This window comes from Oryctolagus cuniculus, chromosome 11 (genome assembly GCF_051225735.1).
Source record: "Oryctolagus cuniculus isolate XC-2025 breed Fujian yellow rabbit chromosome 11, ASM5122573v1, whole genome shotgun sequence".
NCBI classification, from domain to species: Eukaryota; Metazoa; Chordata; class Mammalia; order Lagomorpha; family Leporidae; genus Oryctolagus; species Oryctolagus cuniculus.
In genome coordinates this window covers 3,062,714-3,086,476 of record NC_142877.1, presented here as the reverse complement: position 1 = coordinate 3,086,476, position 23,763 = coordinate 3,062,714, and the positions used below count along the sequence as shown (strand labels likewise).

The 23,763-nt window shown below is 62.2% G+C and overlaps 1 protein-coding gene across 3 annotated transcripts; it reads left to right on the top strand.

The window, feature by feature from the left end:
- The first annotated feature begins 2,010 nt into the window (after positions 1-2,010).
- On the top strand, positions 2,011-23,215 carry EDN3 (endothelin 3). Of its 3 annotated transcripts, none has more exons than XM_008248827.5 (5): positions 2,011-2,510; positions 3,047-3,335; positions 18,448-18,624; positions 19,702-19,782; positions 21,679-23,215. In XM_008248827.5, exons 1-5 carry the CDS (start codon positions 2,459-2,461, stop codon positions 21,680-21,682), a joined length of 603 nt encoding a protein of 200 aa, XP_008247049.4. In that variant the 5' UTR covers positions 2,011-2,458; the 3' UTR covers positions 21,683-23,215. The 3 variants fall into 3 exon arrangements, with proteins under 3 accessions (XP_008247049.4, XP_008247048.4, XP_089163082.1); XM_008248826.5 differs by having other exon boundaries at positions 2,016-2,510; positions 21,683-23,215; XM_089306956.1 differs by lacking the exons at positions 2,011-2,510; positions 3,047-3,335 and adding an exon at positions 12,974-13,607.
- The last annotated feature ends 548 nt before the right edge of the window (positions 23,216-23,763 follow it).

Genomic DNA, 23,763 nt, shown 5'->3' with positions numbered 1-23,763 from the left:
CCACCACGCCCCTCTCCCCACTCCGCGCAGACTTCTAACGCCCATCTCCTTGGTTCTCTATCCCTGAATCACCTTAGCCTGAGCAGAGCAGGAGACTCAAGGCCCGGCTTGTTGGCCGCAGTCTGGGAACAGACAAAGGTGGGCTGCCCCTCATGGCGGAAGGCCCTGTGTCTGGACCACATGGCCGAAGGCCATGGCCCTGTGTCAGGACACGCAGCGGAAGGCCACGGCCCTGTATCTGGACACGCGGCTGAAAGGCCCCAGTCCTGTGCCTGGACCACACAGCGGAAGGCCACGGCCCTGTCTGGACACACGGCTGAAGGCCACGGCCCTGTCTGGACACACGGCTGAAGGCCACGGCCCTGTCTGGACACACGGCTGAAGGCCACGGCCCTGTCTGGACACACGGCTGAAGGCCACGGCCCTGTCTGGACACGCAGATGAAGGCCACGGCCCTGTCTGGACACGCAGATGAAGGCCATGGCCCTGTCTGGACGCGCCTTCCCTTTTTCTAGCCTACCAGTGTGTTTTCTACTTCTCCAGCTATCCACTCAAGACATTTTACTTTGCAGGGGCTGGCTGTTCTGATTCCAAGGAGAGATGGAGTGGAGGTTGGTCCTTTCCATATTTATCCGTGGAAATGCTTGCTCCCAAGGTAAGGGTATTAGGTGGCTATGAGGGTGGAGCCTCCAAAAGTGGGATGCGCACCCTTATCAGAGAGGCCCCACGGAGATCCCTGGGCTCTGCCTGCAGGTGAGGACACAAGGAGACGGTGCCACTCGTGAGCCAGAAGGCAGGGGCTCCCTCCACGCCACACCTGCCCCGCCCTTGACCTGGGACTGTGCTGTTGAAAATCCCCCGTGCACTGGGCTGTGCTGCAGAGAGCCCAGGGCGCTCAGATCCTGGTGGACTGACGGATTCTAGACCGCAGGGAGAGCTGGTCCTCCAGACCTGGTTTCCCCACTTTGCCTGGTGGCAAAGCCCCCACAACACGGCGTCCATCATACTCCACTCTTCTGCTCTTTGAGTGGGACCCAGGGCTGGACGTGAGGGCTGGACGGGGAACAGACGCGGAAACTCGGCGGGAGCGCCAGTCTACTTGAGTTACTGTCCGTCTGTAGCAGATTACAACTGCTGGGGCGCAAGGCGGCCCCTTGCTATGTGCGCAGATGTGGTCACGGGGAACTCGAAGGATCAGCGTGGACGGCTACGTTCCACCTGGAGCTGCAAAGGCTGTGAGTGTGGGGCGCCCGAGGGCTCGCTGGTCACTGACGACGGCTGTCGGCCGCGAGGCCTCAGTCTCTCTCTCGGGGCGTGTTTCTCCACGTGGTCTCCCACCAGGGCTGGCTGGGTTCCTCACAGCAGGGCGGCTGTGAACCGGCCCCAGCAAGGCTGCCAGGTGGAGGTCGCAGCACCTGCTACCGCTCACCACAGAAGTTGCTCACTCAACTCATGCTGCCGCCCAGTTGATGATGGCGGGCCATGACTGCTGCCATGAAGGCCACAGCCGAGAGCACGGGGGCCACACCCCCAGCATGAGGGCCACACCCCCAGCACGAGGACCACACCCCCCCAGCAAGAAGGCCATGCCCCCAGCACGAGGGCCGCACCTGGGACACGAGGGCCGCACGGATGCGTAGGCCCACCTTCCCTGCGTGGCGGCCCCAGGGTGCACAGGCGCACTGGAAACCTGGGCCAAGCGCTCCGAGAAGCAGGGACCCCGTGGCCTCCCACGCGGGTCTCTGAACCAAAGGTGAGGATAGCCTCGCCCCCGTGGGGCTCAGATGGCTCTGAGAGCAGTTGTGAGCTGAGGACGCTGGCTCCGCGGGCGCCCGCAGCGGTGCGGGGCCTCCCTGCCCCGCCGAGCCGGGGTCCTGGCCGACTTTGTCCCCGAACCGCGGGAGAGGTGGGAGCCGCTGAGGCGCGCGTGAGTCACGAGTGTAAAGTTCGCTGGCTCCGCGCGCGAGCCGCGCCGGGCCAGGGGCCGCAGGTCCCGGGGTGGGACCCGGTCGCTGCGCACGAGAGTGTGTGTGTGCGCGCGCGCGCGCGCGCGCGTGGCCTCGCGGCGGCCGTCCCGCCCCCGCCCCTTGCTGTCCTGGGTGCGCCTCCGGCCGCAGTGCTCTTGGCCGGTTCCCCCTGTGTTTGGGCGGCGACCCCCGGGGCGCCCCTGGTTCAAAGGCCCCGCGCGGCAGCTCCAGCCCCTCCGGGGGGCGGGGAGGCGAGGGGGGTGGTGCGGAGCCAGAAAAGCCCGAGCCCACAGCCGGCCAGTCCTGCGCGGGGATGGGCAGCGCGCGCTGAAAGTTGGTGACCGCCGCACCCAACTGCCGGCTGCAGCCCAGGACGCAGCGAGCCAGCGAGCCGGCGGCCTCGAACCCCCACGGCGAGCCGCGCGGCCCGCTGTACCTGGCCACCAGCGGCCGACCTGCCGCCCCGGTGCTCCCGCGCCTGATCCGGGTTCATGGAGCCCGGGCTGTGGATCCTTTTGGGGCTCACAGTGACCGCCGCCGCAGGTAAGCGGCCCGGGGCGCGCGCCTGTCCCGGCGCGAGCGCACACAAAAGGACCTGGGCAGCGAGGTGCGCGCGTCGCGGGGAGGGCCCCGCACCCCTGGAGGCACTCGGCGGCGGGGGTGGGCGCAGCAGCTCAGCGCAGGGCCTGCACTGTGGGCTATGGGGGCTGGTTCCAGCTCACTTGGTCAGTGTCTCCGAAGCCCTCTGCAGACTGCAGAATGCTAGCCAAGTTTTCAGAGCCCGAGCAGAGTGCGTGCAAGTTTTCAGCGAATTTAGATGGCTTGCAGGCTCTGCAGGGAGTGCGTGGAGGAAGCTTGCAAGCGCTTCACACGGCATGCACTGGGCTTGGAACATTTTCGGAACCTGTGTTCAGGGCTGTGCTGGCTGCTGGAAGGCTTGGCTTAGCTCGGAGATGTGAGACAATTGAGATAACTTTGCAGGAGTTTGCCTGCCCCGCCCCCATCCCAGGTGCGTGCGGGGTGGGCGTTGAGGGGTCTGCTCTCTGGGCTCAGGAGCCCCTGGTCTTTGCTCCTTGCAGGATTCGTGCCTTGCCCCCAGACTGGGGGTGCTGGCAGGACCAGCGTGCCCCGGGCCCCCCGTGTAGCCGGGTCTGAGGGGGACTGTGAAGACTCTGTGGCCAGCCCTAGAAGGCAGACTGTGGCCCCCACGGCAGGCAAGGGGCCCAGCCCTGGAAGCCCTGGGCGGGGGCAGGCGGCCGAGGGGGACCCGGGGCACCGCCGTGCGCGACGTTGCACCTGCTTCACCTACAAAGACAAAGAGTGCGTCTACTACTGCCACCTGGACATCATCTGGATCAACACTCCGGAGTGAGTCAGCCCCAGCCCGCCCCTGCCTCACTGTCCCCGTCCCAGGGGGCCTGATGCCACCCCTCAGCCCCTGCCGGGTCTCCCGCCAGCCCGGGTCCCGCCTGCAGGTCCATGTGTGAGCCGTGTCCCCTTCCTCGGCCCTGGCCCTGGGGAAACCCAATCCTGCCTGTGTGGTGGCGGAGAGGCCCCTCCCAGGAGCAGTGAGCTGGCAGAGAGGATTAGACACCCGAGACGCTGGCCCGAGGTGGAGGAAAGCCCCGAAAGTCTGTCCTGCACCCCAGAGGCTGAGTGTGCTTGTCCACCCTGCTGACCTCCCAGGCTGCCAGGAGTTTAGAATTCCTTGACAGCAGCCCCGCCCCCGGGGAGTTTCAGGGTGGGTCTGGCAGAGCCCGCAGAGCCAGAGGCAGCGTGGGTGCTGCGCCCCCCCCCCGGGGTCTCCCACTGCCCAGGCCCCAGGGGCTCTGGGAGCTCTCTCGCAGGGGGAGGGTCCAGCGTCCCCACACACTCAGCCCCCTGGAGCCCCCTCTCTGGAGGATCACATTTTGCACAGGATGGGGCGTGGGGCTTGACTTGGCTCTGGCCCCCGACCTCCTGGGCTCCAAGGTCCAGGACGTGGGCCAGAAAATGCTCTGTGGACACGAACTCTGGGTCTGAAGGCTGCTCGGCCGCCTCTGTGTGGTTGGCTCCCTCGTAGGTCCCTTTGTCCCCAACTTCTGAGCCCACTGGGCGGTCGCTTTGAAGGGACGCAGCCGCCTTGTGTCATGGACTAAGTGCAAGGGAGGGTCAGGCTGAGGGCCCAGTGTCTCAAACCAGGCAGCCAGGCTCCTGCCCGCATCCAGGATGGCGGTCTGCAGAGTCACCCGGCTGGCCCCGGCGACGGCAGAGCCGGCTGCACACAAGGACCCGCCTCGCTTTCACCTTCTGCCCTCGCCGTCTGCAAACTCGACCTGGGGGCTCCACCTTTGCATTTCACCCTGGATTGCACAAATTGTGCTGCGGAACCGGATGGCACCAGGGAGGAAGGGGGAGGGGGGAGGGGCGCCCCTCCACCTGCTTGCCCTTCGCCGGGAGGTCACGGGGATGTGTGTTGGGATGTCAGGGATCGCCGTCTCTTCTCACACACAGTATCAGAGTCACCCCCTCCTATAGCTGGCTCCTGGCACTGTGTTCTGGCCCAGTTAGCCTCACGGGGTCAACAGTGGGACGAGTCCTTGCCCTGGCGACAGCCCCAAGCTGTGGATCTGGAAGGAGAAAGAAGGAGGTTAAGAGATGAGGGGCAGGTGGCCTAGGCAGGTTGTAGGGGAGGCAGGGGGACCTGGGACCACCTCGGCTTCGCCTGTCTGCCTAGCCCAGCACCGGCTGCAGTGGGAGCAGTTTCTTGAGACCTATCCGGGGCTCAGAAGAGTGCCCTATCTGTTTGAGGTGTCTACCACGGCCCGAGATGGAGCTGTGCGTCTGAATTCTACCAGGACGGCAAACTCGGTCACTTTCTCCCCAAAGTCTGATTTACCTCTTCCCCTCTTTCTCTGCTCCGTGTCACTGTAAACACCAGGAAAGAGTAAATCTGGCGTTGGGGCGTCCCGCAAGGTACTTGGAAAACAGAAGTGACGATAGCCAGACTCGGGCGTTTTGAGATTAGACAAGCAGAATGATTTTTATTGGGAAGACTTTCCTGGCCAGCTTTCCCTCCTTCGCGCCTTCCCCTCCCCCTTCCATTCTGGACCTCTGTCGATGCATCAGTAGGTCCATGTGCTGTCTCTAAAACATCTCAGGCAAGATTGCAGGTTGAGAAAACGGCTCCAGTGATGGGACGTGGGGAGAGGCAGAGATCTGGGCCGTTACTTCGTGGAGCTGGCAGGTGCCGGGTGCTGGCTGCAGTGAGGAAAGGCGGGGTCCTTGCCCAGGTTCCTCTCCCTCACCTGTTCCCAGGGTGTGGCTTTGTCCTTGTCCCTCCCACTGGGGCGGGGGGCCTCCGAGGAGCCCTGCTCCTCAAGTGTGAATCCGGGGGCACTTGGACTTGGGGTGCCCTTCTCTTCTGGAGTCTTGGACGGCTCTCCTCCTCCTGTCCACTCGTGGCCCAGAATCAAGCGTCCCCCCTCGTCTTAGCAGGATGGCTCTGTGCCTGTGGTCTGGGCAGGAGCAGTGCCGGGATTTCCTCGCCAGGCCCTGTGCGCCTCACGGAGCCGTGGTGTCGAGGCCAGCGCTGGTGACATTGCTGTTCCAGCAGGTCACGTCTGTCCCTGGGGCCGGAGGGCTGTGCGTCTCTGGTTTCCCCACTTTGTTCTGTGTCCTGAGCTTGGTCGGCCTCTTCAGTCAGGGCCAGCAGGCCGGGGACGCCTGGTCAGTGCTGGCTGACCCGGGTTAAGTCCCCCTGCTTGTCGCTGTGCCTGTGGTCCTCGTCTGTGGCACTGTGCTCACACGTGAAGTCTGCCCATGCAGGGCGCATGGATGGCTTTCTGAGGGAGGCCTGTGTCTGCCCGTAGGCGTGCGTGGGGAGTGGTCCCGGGACCCTGCCTGTCACTGCTGGTGCCTCCTTTAGAAGGCTCCGCAGGAGCAGCAGATGCGTCCCGTGACACCTGCACGTGGCCCCACCGCGGCAGCTGAGATCACAGCGAAGCATGGAGGCTGGCTGTGTTGGGAACCCCAGCTCCCCACGGCTCCCCGACAACTCTGCCGCTGCCAAGAAAAACAAAAGTCAAGTCGGCGACGAGGGGAGTGGAGAGCAGGGCAGTCGTGCATGGTCCAGAAGCACGGGGCATGTGTGAGCGTGTGTGCATGCATGTACCTGTGTGTACACGCGTGTGTGCATGTGTGTGCCTGTATGTATGCATGTGTGCATATATATGCATGCGTGCATGTGTGCTTGTGTGTGCATGGGTGTGTGTGTGTGTGCAGGCAGGTGGATTGTAAGGAGCTGGCTGACGGGACGGAGGGGCCAGTCAACTGGACGTCCGTGTGCTAGTTGGAGTTGTAGGCCTGAGTCCACAATGCCTTCGTCTTGGGGGACTTCTGCGTACGCCCCGGGCTTCAGCTGACCGACTGAGGTCAGGGCACGCTCAGGACGGTCAAGTGCTTTACTCAGAGCCACTGTTTCACCTGCTAGCGGCATCTGACGTACCCTGCGAGGAACATCTTCGTGCTGCTGACCCAACTCCTGGGCAGCCTGGCCCAGCCCTGTGGCAGCGATGGCAGTGCCACCCTCACCCTACAGCTGGGGCACTGGCGGAAGAGCTGGGGGCCAGCTGGGCTGCGGGACGCCCAGCAGCGTCCGCCGCATCCCTCCCCACCCTGGGAGTGAGGGCCCCGCCACGGACATCCGAGGGAGACATTGTGACGCTGTGGCGGTGACCGTGTCTTCCAAACAGAAATGAGCCACATGAGCTTGACAAGTAGGGATGCACTTAGCCAGAGCAGGGCAGAGTGTGTGAAATTAGGACTGGTGAGAAACCTGCCGACCGCACTCCGGGGGCTCGGGTGCTCTGCCCCAGTGTCTGGGCGTCCGTGCGCCGTGTGGCCCTGGGCTGGGGGGTGCCGTCACCCCTGGGCGCCCTCTGCAAGGTGCAGACCCCAGTTCGGCCCTGTGAGAGTGGCCCTCTCGTCCCTGCTGTCCAGCCACATTCTGCCTGCCCAGGCTTGTCCGAAACATGCCAGGCTTACTTAATCCACCAGGAATGACATTTGTTTTGCATTCTTTTCTTTTCAAAGAAGCAGAGTAATGTAATAATAATAACCACAATTGACAAAGCATTTAGACTGCCTCCTGCCACACAAAGGCGACATCACCACGTGGCCTGGCCTGGCCTTTTGTGGTCCTCAGGAAAGTCACTTTGAGCACGCTTCCAAGAGGACTGCCAAGCCGTCGCGCGGAGGGTGGGGTGGCCGGGTCTGGAACGCCATCCTGCACACACGACCCGGCTGCGCCCCCACCAAGTGCTGTGGGGGCTCCTGGTGAGCATCACCCCGAGTCGTGAGCCGGCCCAGGCCGGTGATCTCATCCGGAGACGCGGCTCTTTGGGGCAGGGCCGGTCTTTTGGCCGTCAGTCTGGGCAAAGCGTCATGGACGTTTGGCCCTGGCAGCAGTGGCGATGCAAGTTGGGGTGAAGATGGCTACTCCCCGAGTCACTTGTCACAAGCCCATCAGTCAGGTGGCGACTCCCTCTCCAGCTTCCTGGAGGAGAGTGGGGAATGGCGTCCCGGCCCGGCAGTCTGGCTCTAGAACCTGCCCTCCGGCACCTGCCGCAGGTCCATTTTCCCAGCATGCACCTGCACCTGTGCACGCAGCGCCCCTGTCTGGAGTTCCTTGCCCAGGAGCCCCGGGCTGGGCTGGGCCCCAGGTGGGCTGACCGCCGTGTCCCTGCACCAGACTGCTCCCGCTGGCTGAGTTCTTTTCGGCGGTGGTGCTTTGCCGGTGTATGTAGCTCCAGCTGTTGTCATGTTTGCCGTCTGTGAGGTTCACTCGCAGCGTGAGCACCAGCCCAGAGCCTTGGTCCGTGACGGCCTCAGTGGCATTCTAGAAATACGTTCCCGGCCTGCTAAGGAGCACACGGCAGCCTGCGGAGCCTCATGGAGCCCTCAGGAGAGACAGTGGGGGTGGGGGTGATGCGTATGCCCTCCTAGCAGACGAGGTGGTCCGGCTTGCCGAAGGAGGCGCTGGCATGAAGGGAGGGGTGTGTGCGGTTGCAGGGAAAGGGCCTTGCCAGCTGTCCACGCCGGCCCTGCTGCTGGGCACAGCCACCCACCTCCTGCCTGCTGTGGTCACGCGCTGGGCTGGCCTAGGAGACAGGTCTGCGTGGCTCCTCCTGCTTCTTGTAGATCCAGCTTTCAATGAGTGCCGCCCTCTGGTTCAGGGATGATGGGTCCTGGGCTCCTCCCTCGCCCAGAGCCCTGCCTGCAGGGGGAACAGGTCGGCTGTCGTGGGCAGGAGCTGAGACTCTGGGCTCTCACGGCTCGGATTCTGCATCTGCCACTCAGGAGCCCTCTCCTCCCTGAGCCTGTCTCCAGACCTGTCACCCCCCTGAGCCTGTCTCCCCACCTGTAGAGTGTGTGTGGCGTGGCGTGGTGGGGGATTGGTAGGAGCCTTTGGGAAAGACTTGGGGGTGACGTGAGAAAGTCCTCCAGGAGTGGTGGGCACAGTGCCTCTACGCGGCCAGCACTCAGTACCTCCAAGACCATGGGGGTGGCCAAGGTGACCCATGCAGCCTGGTAGGAACCCTCCCTGGGCAGGAGCGGGTCCTACCGTAGCTCGTTCTGTGCTCGGACACCAGTGAGTGGGCCATTCTGTCCCAAGGGCGGTAGGAGGCGACCTCCTTGGGCCAGGTGAGCCGGGCTTGCTCAGTCCCTGGAGGACCACAAGGCCCAGCCTGCCGCCTCTGTTGCTGCAGCCAGAGACGGTGGCTGCGGTGTGTGGGCGTGCCCGGTGTTGTCAGGTTCACTGGCCCAGTGAGGCCTGCTGGCTGCCTCCCTTGCTGATAAGCAGTGTGATAAAGACGCCCGTGGCCAAAGGTTGTTAGGCCGTTCGGGATTTGGTCCCGCCCTTTCTGCCTCTCCTTTTCCTCCCCTGTTGCTTCTGCTGGCCTCGGGATGTTGGGGGTGGGGAGGCAGGCGCTGGGGCTGTGCTGTCCTTTCAGGACAGTTTAGAACCTGTTACGGGTTCTGCTGCCGCCTCAGGTTCCTAGGGGGTGACGCAGCAGAGTGAACGCGATGCTGGAAACCCCACAGGGTCTCTGGACCCTCCCTGCCCATCGCACTGACCTTGTCCCAGACTGAAGTGGGTGTCAGGGGCCAGCTGTCAACACCTCCATCCTGGGCAATGCAATGGCCGCGGGTTTGTGGAGAGGAGGACACAGAAAGGGAGAGGGTGGTGGCCGGCCAGACGGGGCCCAGACGAATGTGGACCCAGACGGACGGGGGCCCAGATGGACCGGGACCCAGACAGAACAGGGCCCAGACGGACCTGGACCCAGACAGACCAGGGCCCAGATGGACCGGGACCTGGACGGACTGGGACCCAGACTGACCGGGACCTGGAGGGACCGGGGCCCTGACAGCCATGGTTTCACTCATGAGGGTTTTTCTGTCTTAACTGTTTCTGTCCCCTCCTTGGAAACCCAGCACTTGGTCGCATCCCCATTTTGGGTTTCAGTAGCACATTCTTGGGAATGCAGGAGGGCAAGGTGTTCCTCCGAAATCCGGGGGCCTTGCCGCTGCCTTCCCGAGTGCTCCCAGGAACCCTGAGCCGGCATGAGCCTGGTGGAAATGCAGCCGAGCCCCACTCAGGTCTGATGTGAAGCCAGGGAGCTGGGTGCAAAGGGGTTGTGACCCCGCGTGCCCCCCGGGGGAGCTTGGCTCTCTGGAGATGAAAGGGGCGGTGCGGTGGGAACTTGGCCTTCATCACATGAACACTCTGACATCTCTGGTGCAAGAATTTAAAACAGAGGAAGCTGCAAGGCAAACAATGCCTTCTCCTGGAGGGAGGCTCCTCGCCAAGGCTGCAACCCGGACTGGCTTTTATGACCTCAGCCCCCAGCCCCCAGCCCCGCGCGGGACCCGACGTCTCAAGTTCTCTGCTGGGGAACTGCAAGGCCCGTGGTGAACCCGTGTAACCCCCGCTCAGCCACCGGGGCCCCATTTCGCCTAAGAAAGTGATCTGTTCTCTTTCCACATCAGGTTTAAGTTGAAACCAGATTTTTTTAAAGCATGCACACGTGCACACACACACACAGACAGGCGTACATTCGCACACACAGGCACACATAGGCAGGCACACACACACTGTGGCTCCTTTCGGATAGGAATCCATTTTACTCCAGAGTTAAATAAATCCCGAAAATGGCCAGGTGAGGTAGGGATGGCCACGACGTGGATGACCACTTGTGCGGGTGCAGTGTCGGGGTGCCTCTCCCCGGCCAGGTCTCCCGAGGACACACAGAGGGGCCTGGGCGTCCACTTGGCGTTCTCAGCACAGAGCCTTGGGAGAGCTGGGAGCCTCTGGAGGGCTTGGAGGCTTGGGCTGACTTAGCAGGAGCCCCTCTGAAGGCTCTAACTGCGGAATAGGTCAGCGGGGAGCCCTGGGCCCTGGCCCAGTAATGTAAAAACCAGAAACAGACTTGTTTTATGAGTCAATGAGAAAGGCCCAGTGACAGATGTGGGGATGTGGCCCACGGCAACAATGGCCCCACTGGTGAGGTTTTGCCTTGGGGTTTGGTTCAGGGAGTCGCGGTGAGCTTTGCCAAGAGTCAGAGGTGAGGAAGCAGAGGGCTGAGTGTCATCCTGGGATCTGTGCCAGTCTTATTTCTGTGGGGTCCTACTGGACCAAGGCGGGAGTGGGGTGAGCGAGGCGTTCCTGGGGCAAAATCTCTGTAGGAAGAATTGGTAACATGGGATGCGGTATTTTCAGAGAATCGAACTGAGTGCAGAAAGTCCCCATAAACAAAAGATCCGCACTTTTCACAAAGGCGGGCTCTGCCTGTGAGCTTGTCAGCTTTGCCTCGCTGGCCTGGGCCGGCCCTGGCCAGACTCCAGTCTTCCCCAGCTGCGGTGAGGGATGGATCCACTGGAGACACCGCGACAGCTGCACCCGCGGACACAGCGAGGTCGGGGACTCGGAGGCTGCCTGTCGCCCCGGCGGCGGACAGCCTTGCTCACGAAGCTCACCGCATTCCCTACTGTGCAGGCTCTGAAGATTAGCCAGGGTGTCTCCCCTGCTGGCTGTGGACTGTTTAAGGGGCTGTGGACTGTTTAAAGGGCTGTGGAGACTCTCAGCATTTATTTTATCCCCCTGCCAACACCCCCGTCCTTACTCGAGTACCTGCTCCCTGTTTGCTCCTTTGGTTTCCACTGCTGGGAACTATTTCGGGCCTCGTCTGTCTGCAGCTTTGCATAAAGTTATAATGAGGCGGGCCGTGCCGGCGGGGGCGTCCCTGCCTCCTCGCGCCCTGGAATTCTTCAGGGTCACGGGCAGTTGGGGAGGGAAACTCTACACTGGCTCATCTGGTGGGTTGCCGCAGACTGGGGGAACCGAGTGGCCTGTCGGGTTCTGAGATGGCCCACGTACGAGTGGGAGGAGTGTCGTACTCTTCTTGTTTGTTTATTTTTAGTGGTAACTCCTGAAGATCCTGTGCCACTCCCGAAACAGGCATTTGTCCTTCTTTCCTTTGACTGCTGGTGGCTCCTGCAGGTCCTTTCAAGTGCGTGTGCTGCAGCTGGGGGGCCGTGGGGGGCCGGCTCTGTGTTCCAGTGAGCTGATTCGGTGATAAATTCTGTGACTTGGGGCTATTTTTAAGCCCAGCCGTATGGTAGTAGGCCACAGACGAGAGTAGACAGTTGGGCTACCGCTTTCTAGATGTGGTTGGTGAGATCCTGGGACACTCTGAGCTGGGGCGGGGCGGGCACCCACACTCAGTTGTGGTTTTATTACCGGAGCCAAGGTCTAGGCTGTGGCATCCACTGCAACATTGTTGAGAAATCAGCTGCAACACTAGGCCTTCTGTGGCTGTGCCGTTGGGAGACGCTGGAGTGATGGTGAGCTGGAATTCGGAGCTGGGTCGAGAGGACGGGTCAGCCCTACCCTTTCTTGGGCCCGGAGGGAGGGCGCCACCAGCCCAGGGAAGCCTCTGCTGTCCCATCTTTCGCCTCAGCGACTGTGCAGCCAGGGAGGGAGCTCACGTGGCCTGGGCAAGGTGTTCCCAGACGTGGCTGGTGCGCATCAGGTGGTCCCGAGACCAGGCTGTTCCAGCGAGAAACCGTGCACTCGGGGGCCTCAGGGTGGCCTGGAGGTGATGGGGAGTGGAGACCTCCTCACTTCTTTCCTGTAACAGACGCCTGTGACTGGGGTGTGGGAGTGAAGGATGCTGGGGCACAAGTGAGCAGACGCACACGGTGATTCCCACAGACCCAGCCCGGCGGCTCCTCCCCACCAGGGAGCGCGCCACGGCCAGATCCCACGTGTCCCAGGAACGGCCTTGTTCTTGGGGCTTTAAGACCCCTGTGATGTTGTGGAGATGCCCAAGCACTCTGGGCCTGGGTACTCACCCGGGTACTTCCCTTGTGAGGGCGGGCCGCTGTCTTCAAAAGCAGCCACAAGCCAGGCACATGGCACGCGGCGTCTCTCTGCAAGCCCTCAGGAACTGGGGGGGCCTGCTGGGGGTGCACCTGCCCCCTCGGGGGGCTGGGTGAGGGGTCTCCCCTGAGTTCTGATCGGAAGCTGGGAGGATTACCCTCAGCAGAAGTCAAGCTGCCGCTCAGGTGCGCGCTCGGGATGCTCGTGGGCCCGGGTTTGCATCGCGGCCTTGCGGCCGGAGCCTGCGCGTGTGTTTTCTGCTTGTATCACGAGGTCCTTCCCAGGCTGTTTGCTTCCCTGGGGCTTGGCTGGCACGAGGCCTGGCCCGCAGCAGGCTTTCCCACGTGGGAAAGACGAGTTCAGCAGAGGACAAGGCTTGTGTGGGGTCGGCCAGGTGTCCAGGGCCTGGGCTCAGAGCACAGCCTGCTCGCGTCCACCTGCTGAAGGAGGGGCCGAGCCAAGCGAGGCGTTTCACAGTGGGCACAGCTGGGAGGAAAGGCCTGCGGCCAGCCCAGGGCGGGGGCGGGGGTGCTGTCGCAGTGAGAAAAGTTTCTGTGTGTCCCAGCAGCTGGGAGGCTGCAGGCCTTCCTGTCACACTCGATGGCCGTGGAGTCCACGGTGACGAGCAGCAGAAACCTAGGACAAGGACATTTCCTGTGGGATGCAGGATGTCCCCGGGGGCCAGGGGAGGGGCCCCAGGAGCAGAAGGAGGGGCTGGGTTGGGGGGCAGGCTGTAGGGTCCGCCCCCGGACAAGACTCCGGAGCACTTGCGGACTTGGGTGTCTCCACTCAGGAGCTGGGGTCAGAGTGGCCCTGACCCGTCCTAGGGACCGGACAGGGGTGGCAGGTCACCGGACAGTCCCTCAGCCCTCACACCGTGCGGGGTGGGGTGTGTGGGGATGGCGATTCCCATGGGAAATGAGAGCCTGGATTCTAGGAGACAAAAGGGACAAATGATGGCTCTGACTAACCCTGCTTTGAGTCCTTTCAGAGTGTGTGCTCCTGGCCTAAGCGTGTGCATACATGTACATGTGTGTGTGCGTGTGCACACAGCTGGCGCCAGCTAGGTGAAACGAGGCGCTCTCACCGGCCTTGGAGATTGGGCTGCTGCGTCCTGCCTTGCTCACCGGGTCTGCCCGCCCTCTCGCCGGCTGAGGTTACAGAGAGACTACATGAAGGTCACGGGCGTGCGCAGAGTTCCGAGCCGGGAGGTGGTGAGTGGTGCCTTCACAGGCAGGAATTTAATGAAATCTTGCAGTGGGGCATGTCAGGGTCTGGAGCCGGTCCTCCAGGGAGCAGCGGGAGGCAGTATCCGGTGACCGCTGGTGCCAGGCAGCAGGGGGCTGCCCCACTCTGCTCATGGGAAGCAGCTGTTTCTCCTCGTGGCCACAGGACCCGTCGGCAGGGCTCTGCCGTCTGCAGTGGACTGCCTGGGCCCACAGGCCACGTTGTGTTGCTCTTCCTGCTTCAGAAGAAAGCAAAGCCCGGCAGTCCCTGAGTGTGCTGGGGGCGTGGGGGCCGGCAGCCCCTGAGTGTGCTGGGGTGTGGGGGCCGGCAGCCCCTGAGTGTGCTGGGAGCTGGGGCCGGCAGCCCCTGAGTGTGCTGGGAGCTGGGGCCGGCAGTCCCTGAGTGTGCTGGGGGTGTGGGGGCCGGCAGCCCCTGAGTGTGCTGGGAGCTGGGGCCGGCAGCCCCCGAGTGTGCTGGGGGTGTGGGGGCCGGCAGCCCCCAAGTGTGCTGGGAGTGTGGGGGCCGGCAGCCCCCGAGTGTGCTGGGGGCGTGGGGGCCGGCAGCCTCTGAGTGTGCTGGGGGTGTGGGGGCTGCTCAGCTGGCCTCGGGTGTGTTTTTTATAATTTTTAATTTTATGTATTTGAAGGGAGGAGGAAGAGAGAGAAAGAGGTCCCCAAATGCCCACAACAGCCAGGAGCTCATGCCAGGTCTCCCACGTGGGTGCAGGACCTCCCTGCTCCAGCCTCGTCGGGTGCTCATTAGCGGGGAGGTGAAATGGGGAACGGAGTCAGCTCCCTGCTAGGTCTGGGAAGGCAGCAGAGGATGGCCCTAGTGCTTGGGCCTCTGCACCCACGTGGAGGACCCAGAAGATGCTCCAGCCTGGCCCAGCCCTGGCCGTTGTGGCCATCTGGGGAGTGAACTAGCAGAGGGATCTCTCCCCGCCCTTCCTCTCTCCCCCTCCCCCGTCTTCCCCCCTCTCCCTCCCCTCTGCCCCATAAATCAGCATGTCAAATAAATCAATCTTTAAAAAAAAAGCCATTTTCGGCCGGCGCTGCGGCTCACTAGGCTAATCCTCCGCCTTGCGGCGCTGGCACACCCGGTTCTAGTCCCGGTCGGGGCGCCGGATTCTGTCCCGGTTGCCCCTCTTCCAGGCCAGCTCTCTGCTGTGGCCAGGGAGTGCAGTGGAGGATGGCCCAGGTGCTTGGGCCCTGCACCCCATGGGAGACCAGGATAAGTACCTGGCTTCTGCCATCGGATCAGCGCGGTGCGCTGGCCGCAGCGCGCCACAGGCGGCGGCCATTGGAGGGTGAACCAACGGCAAAGGAAGACCTTTCTTTCTGTCTCTCTCTCTCACTGTCCACTCTGCCTGTCAAAAAAAAAAAAAGCCATTTTCCGGATTTAACGCTTGTAGAGAGGAATCCAGTGGTCTCGGTGTGGCTATGCAGAGAAAGGATGAACCTGGGAGGCTTGGAGCTGGCGTCTCATCACACTTCTATGGGACACTTGGGAAGCACAGAGAACTAGGAAGCCTCTGATGTCACCCTCACCTCCCGACAGACGAGGGGCATTGTGAGTGTGTGAGTCGAGAGCAGTGTGTCTCAGACACGCGGGCCTGCTGGCCGGCGTCTGGACGCACCCTGGCCTTGGCCCCTCCCGTGTGTGGGGCTGTGTGTTCCACCTGGAACAGTAACAGGAGGAGGAGCTGCGTATGTCCATGAAGAGCTGTGTCCTCTGAGCCGTGCTCATGGAGCGCCAGGCCGGGACAACCGGGGTGAATCTGCCGGTCAGAGGTTCCCCGCCCGTCTAACGTCACGCTCACGGCTGCACCGTTAGGCTGTCCTGTTCTGCATTCAGGAGCCGGTGGCCAAGGCAACGGCATGACTGTGGTGGAGCGGTGAAGCCGGCACCGCCGTGCTGTCTGCTTGGCCACATATCTCAAACGTGGGCCTGGTAGGTGGGACTTGTCTGCCTGACACGGGGCACTCGCTTCCCAGAAGCCCCCACAGTAGCCGGCTCTGGTTTGCCCCTGACTCTGCTGCAAGCTGTTCGGGCAGCGTCCCATTTGATTTGCCCAGCAGGCCTTTAGTCAATCCAGAAACCGCCGAGCAGGTGGGGCGACCGTCCTGTAAGTGCTTTCCAGCCTAATCCTGGAGCTGCTGGGGAGTCGCTCTCTGCGCTCTGTGCACCTTGCACACACCTGTGCACGCTGGCTGCTGGCCCTCCTCCAGCCGTTCCCAGGAGCTGTGAACTGAGGGCACAGACGCACTTGCAACAATTCCAGGGATTCAATGGAGGCTCAACAAATGTCAGAGATCCTTGGCGATGGCTTTTGTGGCTATGGAACCCTTTAGAGCGAAAAGAGTCCCCGTATAGAATGATCTCACAATTAGATGCTGGTTGCTCAACCAACAGTTTTTATTTGCCTGACCTTGGCTAGCTCCATGACGGATACAAAAGAGGTCAGACACCTTCCAGAGTGGCTGGTAACCCACTCTCCCCTGGGAGTTAGAGGGCCTCCTGGGGTTCTCACCCATTGCAAGGAGTCCGAGAGAACCAAAGCCATGTGCCCCTTCTTCTAGACCAGGTTCCCGGGATTCGGGGTCCTGATGTCCAGGGCCTGTGCACTGCCACGCTCTCAGAGTCAGGGCCAGCGCAGGGCTCCGGGTGCATAACCCCTGGTCCCCTGTCCTGCAGGGCCCTCGGGGCAGTTGTTTGCGGGTGGGGAGGGGGTTAGGGCTGCAGCCCAGATGAGGCCCCCTGGTGTGGGATGGAGCCGGAGCGAAGAGAAGGCACACCCAGTCTCCTTGGGCTGCCACGTTTCTCATGGAACTCCAAGGGTCCCCAGAATTCGGAATTCAAGGCTGGACTCCCGAGATGTTGGGAAGCCTGTGTGTCCTGGGAGGGGCGTGGGACTCCTTTCTCTAAGGGCTCCTCGGGGTGGTTTGCCGTCTTTCAATGTTTGGAGCCAGGAGCCGTGGGAAGCTCCATTCTGAGCCCTTGGACGGCCAGGCCAGGGCAGAGGCTCGCGGGAAGGAGAGGGCTGGGTGCTGGGGCAGTGCTGGGTGTGTCTCAGCAAGCCCGCCTGGCCGTCTCCTCCCGTGGAGCACTTGGTGCCCTGTGGATGCTGAAGACAGTCAGAATCACAGGTCTCGCCGTTGATGGAAAAATGGGAACACTGTCACTCCTCGTGCGTAATTCTCACCCAGAAATAGGGATCCGGGTCAGCATCAACACTTGGAGACTTCATGGGACCCCATCACCGGGAAAACACCCCTTCAGCCAAATCCCGGCTCCCCACAGTGCCTGCATTGTCTTTGCACCCCTCCCCCATCTCCCATTGCTGAGAAAAGCGGGATTTCAGCGCAGGGTCCGCCCAGAGCAGGCCTGTCCCCTGCTTCCTGTCTCCGCTTTATGAGCCGGGACTGCCCAGCGTCTGGGCCTGCCTCTGTCGGGAGCACACCACAATGCTCTCTCTGCGGGCGCCTGGGGAGAGGAGAACAAGGGAGGAAGAATAGGCTCGGGTGAGTTCCTGGCTGCAGTCTCCTGCCCAGCAGGGAGGGAGGCCGGCTCCAGGCATCAGATCACCGCGGGCGCCCCCACCCCCTTTGCCCGCACCGCGCCGGCCAGGCTCCGTGGTGTGTGTTTCAAATGAAGAGAAATTCAATTTGATTTTATTTTTAAAGTGCAGAGAGGATGTCAGGACACCCTTTGAGGTGGATAATTGGTGATGCTTCATGGGGTTCGTGGAGGCCAAGGTGGCCGGGTCTTTGGGGACCAAGCAGGAAAACCAGCGCTTACTGGGAAAGCGGCTTGGGCCACATCCATTTCCTCTCGCTGCCCCATGTCGTGCCCCGGGTGTTAGTGAACCCGGCCTCTGCTTTTGACGTCCCCCCTGACCCCGCCTGCAGTCCTCTCTCTTCCCTGGGGAGTGCCAGCTTGCATGTGCAGAAGTACAAGAACCAGGATCCAGTGCTCACTGCCTCGAACCATGCCTCCACCCTCCTGTCCCGACGTCAGCTGTGAGGGGCGTTGGGCAGTGGTTTCAAACCTTTCTCCCTCATAAGTGGGTTCCCAACACAAGCTGCACGCTCCGTGGGATTGCCTGGGTGACAGTGGGGTGCCCCGGCGGGCACACAGGGTCCCCTGTGATGGGAGGAAGCGCCGTGCGGAGGCCAGGGCACGCTGTCAGCAATACTAAGACTAGCTGTGGTGTTGTCATCAGCAGTGAGCGCAGAACCAGCCCAGTTGTTGGCAGAGTTGTCTGGGACGGCGCCCGGCTATGGGCCAGGCAGCGTTGAGGGGGCCCCTAGGTGCTGGTTGCTTTGTAAGTGGTGAGCAGACCCCGGTGTCGTGCAGGATCCAGACAGGGCCCAGCACGAGGGTCACCCACACGTTCTTGTCTGGTTCGTCATGTGAAGACTGCGCACCCCGCTTCTGCCGAATCACTTCGCAGCTTTCCAGTGGGTGAGGCGGAGGCCCAGGTGGAGCGTTCCACGGTGGGGAACAGGACCTGCCTGGGAGGGACGCAAGCCAGCCGTGGTTTGGCGCATGTGCGTGCGTGCACTGATGGGGTGTGCAGTGCCTCAGGTGGGCACACGCCTGGCGATTGGCTCCCGAGAGGGCGGCCGCTGGGGGAGTCCCGCTGGGCCCTTCCATCCACTTGGCCCAGCTCACAGCCTCTGGGGTGCAGAACGCTGGGCTGTGCAGCTCACTCCAAACCATCCACAGACCAGGAACTGGGTGAGGGGTGCACATGGGTTCCTGCGACACCTCCCGTGTCCCATCCGGGCCGTGTACGCTCCCCTGACGTCGCCCTGTGCTCTGCAGGCAGACCGTGCCCTATGGACTGTCCAGCTACAGAGGAAGCCTCCGGGGCAAGCGGGCCGTGGGGCCATTTCCAGGGAGCGAGCAGCCCTCGCCGCAGACCCCCGTACGCTGCCGCTGTGTGGGGAGAGAGGACAAGGCCTGCACGCGCTTCTGCTCCCAGGCCGTGGACACCCGCAGGTAGGCCACCCTCAGTTCCTCGTAAATCCAGATGCAAATCCCCCTGGCCAGGACCAGGCCAGAGCAGGAGCTGCACAGAGGCGGGTGTGGGTGGCCCAGCTGGGTCCTGACCACAGGGGTCCTGCGTGCCGGTGAAAGGAGGACGTGGTGTCCCCCAGCCTTGGGGCCGTGTGGGACAGAGCCGTGGCCACCTCTGGTCTCCTCTGGCCTGAACACACTTCACCAAAATCTGAACACGGCCACTACCACTCAAAGACTGAGGAATTGACCCCCACCAAATGTGTATTTTTCTGTTTCTTTTTTAAAGATTTATTTATTTATTTGAAAGAGTTACACAGAGAGAGGAGAGGCAGAGAGAGAGAGGTCTTCCATCCACTGGTTCACTCCCCAGATGGCCGCAATGGCCAGAGCTGTGCCCATCTGTAGCCAAGAGTCTGGAGCTTCTTCCAGGTCTCCCAGGCATGTGCAGGGGCCCAAGCACTTGGGCCATCTTCCACTGCTTTCCCAGGCCACAGTGGAGGGCAGTATTGGAAGTGGAGCAGCGAGACTCGAACCGGCGCCCATATGGGATGCTGGCACTGCAGGCGGCAGCTTTACCAGCTACGCCACAGTGCTGGCCCCTTGCTTTTTCATAAACAGCACACCACTCATGGGGTCATCCGGCCTCACTGCTCCGTGTCCATGCCTAGCCACTGCAGGCTGGAATGGGGGGACGCTCACCTGGGCGTGAGACCTGCAGTATCACTTCCCCAGGGTCACTCATTCACGAGAACCCACTTCTAAGCTGTCTGCTTGAGAGAGCTGGAGACCTGTGCCTGTTGGATGAGCCAGCAAAGCTTGGCTCGGAGCCGGGCTGCAGCCTTGAGAGGTGTTCCCTGGGGTGTACCTGTCCGTGCTCCCCGCCCCTCCTGGCAAACAGCTGAGTGTGGAGAAGGTGCTGTACTCTGGTAGTAGTCCAGCCCTCGGTGCTGTGCCCGAAACGTGAGCCCTGGGGAGTGCGCTCGTGAGCTCGTGGTGGGGGAGGAGGTGGCCCCGGGACGGGGCAGGTTGACTCATGAAGCTGGTGTCTCCCCACAGCGACACCGGGACCACAGCAGAACCAGACGCGGCAGAGGAAGGCGACACTGCTGGGGCCCCGCGAGGCCTGCGTGGGAGGAGGTGAGGCTGTCTGAGCGCGTGTCGTGCGGCAGGGCGCCGAGGCGCTTTGAGGTGGGGGGCAGCCAGAAGGACCTCAGAGCTCCTGGGGCCACACCCCACCGTCAGTGCCTGTGAGGTGGTGGTCTTGGGGTGGGCAGAGCAGTGGACAGCAGTGCTACCTCCCTGGCCAGGCGGTTGTGTGTCAGAAGCCCGGCCCCTGCATCGCTGGTAGCTCGGGGGCAGTGCTGTGCAGCCGGGAGCTCACTGAGCCTGGACAGGGCTGGCTGACCACCCACCCTGCAGGCTGCAGGGGCTGACGGGTGGGGCCTCCACCTGTCCTTTGCATCTACAGCACCGGGTGGTCTCCCGTCCCCTGGCCCTGCTCTCTCCTCCGGCTGATTCTGCACAGGGCTGAATTCCAGCAGCTTGGCAGCCCCCCTCCCCACCCAAGCCTCTCCAATTTGTTCTATCCATTTTTTTTAACTCCTTTTTTTTTCCCGGGAGAGACCTGAGGGCTTCCCACAGCCCTGCTGGGTTTATTGTTGCCCAGCAGTCAGCAGGTGCAGGACTGACCTGCGCCTCTGCAGTGGGCTGCTAACTGGAGTTCAGAATAACAGCCTGGAGGTGGCTCAGGTCCCCGCAGGGGCTGAGCAGGAGAAGACGCAGCTACCCACGCCGTGGCACGAGGCTGCCGTGGCCCAGCGCGCGGTCTGTCCACATCTGTAATAAAACTAGAGGGGGTGGGGGAGGGCCGAGGCACGGAGACCCCAGGAGAGCGTGAGCCTGTGCGGCAGACCCAGCGGGGCCCCCCTTCCCTCCCTTCTCTTCCTCGCCCCAACCCTGGGCTTTTCTCCGAGGGCAGGAGGTGACTAAAGCCATCCGTCCATGGCATCGTTTACTCATTTGCTTATGCATTCATTCAGCAAAGGCTCGCTAGCACCTGCTACATGCTGGGTGCTATTTGAGATGCTGGGTGACAGCAGGGGACGAGGCAGAGTGTGGGGAACTAGAACCGTGCGGCGGGGGGAGATGGCACCAGATACAGAAGACATGGGTGGGGGTCGCAGGGAGGTGGAGCAGCTGCAGGGGCGGGGCGGAGGCAGGGTGGAAGCACGCATTCTTCACCCCCTACCCCCCCCCCCCCCACCCCACTGCTCCGTGTCTCCCTTCGTAGCAGTGGGAAGTTCAAGTAGGGAATCCAGGTTGCCTCAGATCGCTCGGGCTTTGCTCTGACACGGGAGCCTGGGGTGGCCACGTGATGCGTGATGTGGTGCTTTGTGGGTGGACGGAGGAGCAGAGGGGCTAGGATGTGTTCAGGTGGATGCGCTTGGAGGTGGGGTGGGCGGGAGTGGCCTCACTGGCCAGGGGCCGCTGACACAAAGACCTGGAGGAGGTGAGGGGTGAACCAAGGAAGCCTGAGGGACGCACAGGCCCTGGGGTGTGTTCCGGGGACAGCGAGACGCCCCCCCAACACACAGAGAAGACACAGTTCCTGTGGTCATTGTGTGCGCGTTCAGAAGTGAGACTGGTGGTGCACGAGCCCCAGTGGGGCCTCGGGAGGGGTGATTCCAGGCCTCTTGACCGCGCAGGTTCCTGTAAGAAGCTTCCCTTGGGAGGGAAAAGCCTTGAATGAAAGCCGTGGTCCCCGCTTCCCTCTGGGTCGAGGTTGTGACTCCCAGGATCCCATTCACCGAGTGGAAGCCCCTCCCCCACGGGCTCGCGGTGGTCAGAGCTGGGCCGGCCTCTGCTGGCACCGCACGTTCAAGCGAGCGCCCACCAAGGAGCCGGGCGTGGGGTCTGGTTCGAATCAGGGAGCAGCTGGGCCTGTGGCGGGACGGCAGCCCCCACCTCGGCTCTGAAGGTCGCCTTCTGCAGCACGGCTCCGTGACCTGTTTTTCTTTGTCCGCTCTCCCCAAGATAGGTTGACAGCGAGGGCAGAGGAAGCAAGTGGGCCCTAGACCACCGCCAGCAGCCGCCTGTGCCCCGCAGCCCGGCCTCGGCCTCGCTCTGCCTGCCCCCGCCTCCCCTTCGAGGAACGGGCCTGCCAAGACCTCAGCCCTGCCTGGAGCGCCATTCAATTTCCGCCTCTCCCAGGACCAGGAGTGCATTTGCCTGGGGCAGGACACCCACCCCAGCCCCCACTCCGGCCACCCCTGCTCCAGGAGTGCCCGGGTCCCAGCAGCCACCCCCCTAATGGGTAAAGCGATCCCAGATGTGCCCCGGGGCCTCACGCCCGCAGCTCCGGGTTCGTGCAGGAAATGGTTTTTGGAGAGGCGTGGCCAGTCCCAGAGCCACTTGCTGGCCTTGACGTGACTCCCAGAGAGGACGTGGAGTCCAGGCTCGCTCTCTGCAGATGTGGGCCCGTGCCCCTCTTATAACGGTCACGGCCGGGCGCGCCGGCTCCCGTATCCCGACCCAGGCCGCGTGCGTGCTCGGAGTTGGTGAGGCACGGATTGTAGCCGTCCAGGAGTTGATGGGTTTGAATTAGTTCTGTAGGATTTGGAGACATTTGCAGCTGTACATGGTACCCACCAAAAGAATGTATCTTGAAGGAGACACAGGAGAAGCCACAGGAAAGCCTGATGTTTGGGCAGAGGAGAAGGTTCCTGTCTCGGCTCTGAGCTCCGAGGGGCGCAGTGCAGCTTGCTCTTGCCCAGTTGCCTGACCAGCTGACCCTCTGTGTCCACTGCAGACCCCAGGCCCACACACAATAGGGGTCCCAGGCCTCGTGGCCAGGAAGCCGGCCATAAAGGCAGTCCCAGCGCAAGGCTGTTAGGGTTGAGTATCTGCTTGCATGAGTTAGTGTAGATCTATGGGAGTGGCTTCAGAATAAGCCAGGAACACAAGCTCTTTGTAGATTATGTAAATTCCTATTGATCTGTAGAATTGGTAACAGCTGGGAGCTGTGACGCCCAACAGTTCACAGCTGTGCTGTCACTGCCGCCCCCCCCCCCCCAGGTGTAGGTGTGTGGAGCTGTGGCCAGGCCGGGTACTGTCCACACCGGGGAGAGGCTGCCCACCTCCCCAGCCGGCCCCCGAGTGGAGTGCGTGCCGAGGGCACTGTGCAGAAGTTCCCGATGGTGGATGATGAAGCTTTGGCCTTGGCCGAATGTTAAACTCTGCAGGTGGAAGAGTGAGGGTGTCTCTCGGGGTGGCGGTGGGTGGGGGGAGCGATGCTGGCAGGGCCGTGCGCAGTTTAGGGGGTGGCTATTTATTGTGCGACTGTTCTCTGCCTCCACGCTCTCACGTGCATCTGTTCAGTCAAGTCACTCGGTGCGTGTATCGACTTGACATCCAAACTCATATTCCTTAGAGCTCGGATGACATTTGTAAATGAGTGTGCACTGTTTGGCGCCGTGGCAAGATGATGTCTCGGAGAGAAGCCCATTCACTGTGCGAACACTCAGAAAATGCTGTCAAATGCATAATAAAAAAACCTGAAAGTTTGCTCTGATTTGGGGGCTTTTCCCTTGCTGCCCTGTGTGCGTGGTCACACGTCAGCCTGTCACGGGTCTCTGGGGAGGATGGGCGAGTTGGGGTTCGGGAAGTGGAATCCATCTAAAGTCAGTTAAGGTGCGAGATGAGGGCTGCTTGCATATTAAGCAAGCAGCGGGCTTTGGGGACTTGGGATGAAACATTCGAGCCGGACAGGAAGAGGAATGTGGTTCCAGAGAGAGCCAGACCCCGCTGTGCAGGCCCTAGAGACGGTGGCCACAAGTGACCACAGTGCAGTGTTAGGAAGGGGCGGGGTTTCCCTCATGTCCTCTCTCTCTCCCCATCCCTCCCCTTGTACCCCTCTCAGAATCAAGAGTTGGAGGCAGAGAAGTGAACAGGCACAGAGCCCCAGCCAAGAGCAAGGAGGAAGCCAGCGTTCTCAGTAGGTTCGATCATCGAATCTGAGAAAACCCGAGAGCCTCTTGTAATGAAGCTCATTTTAGAGTTTCGGCTGATGAGTTGAGAGCTGGGTCCTCATCGTCCTGCAGGGTGCGGAGCAGTGCACTG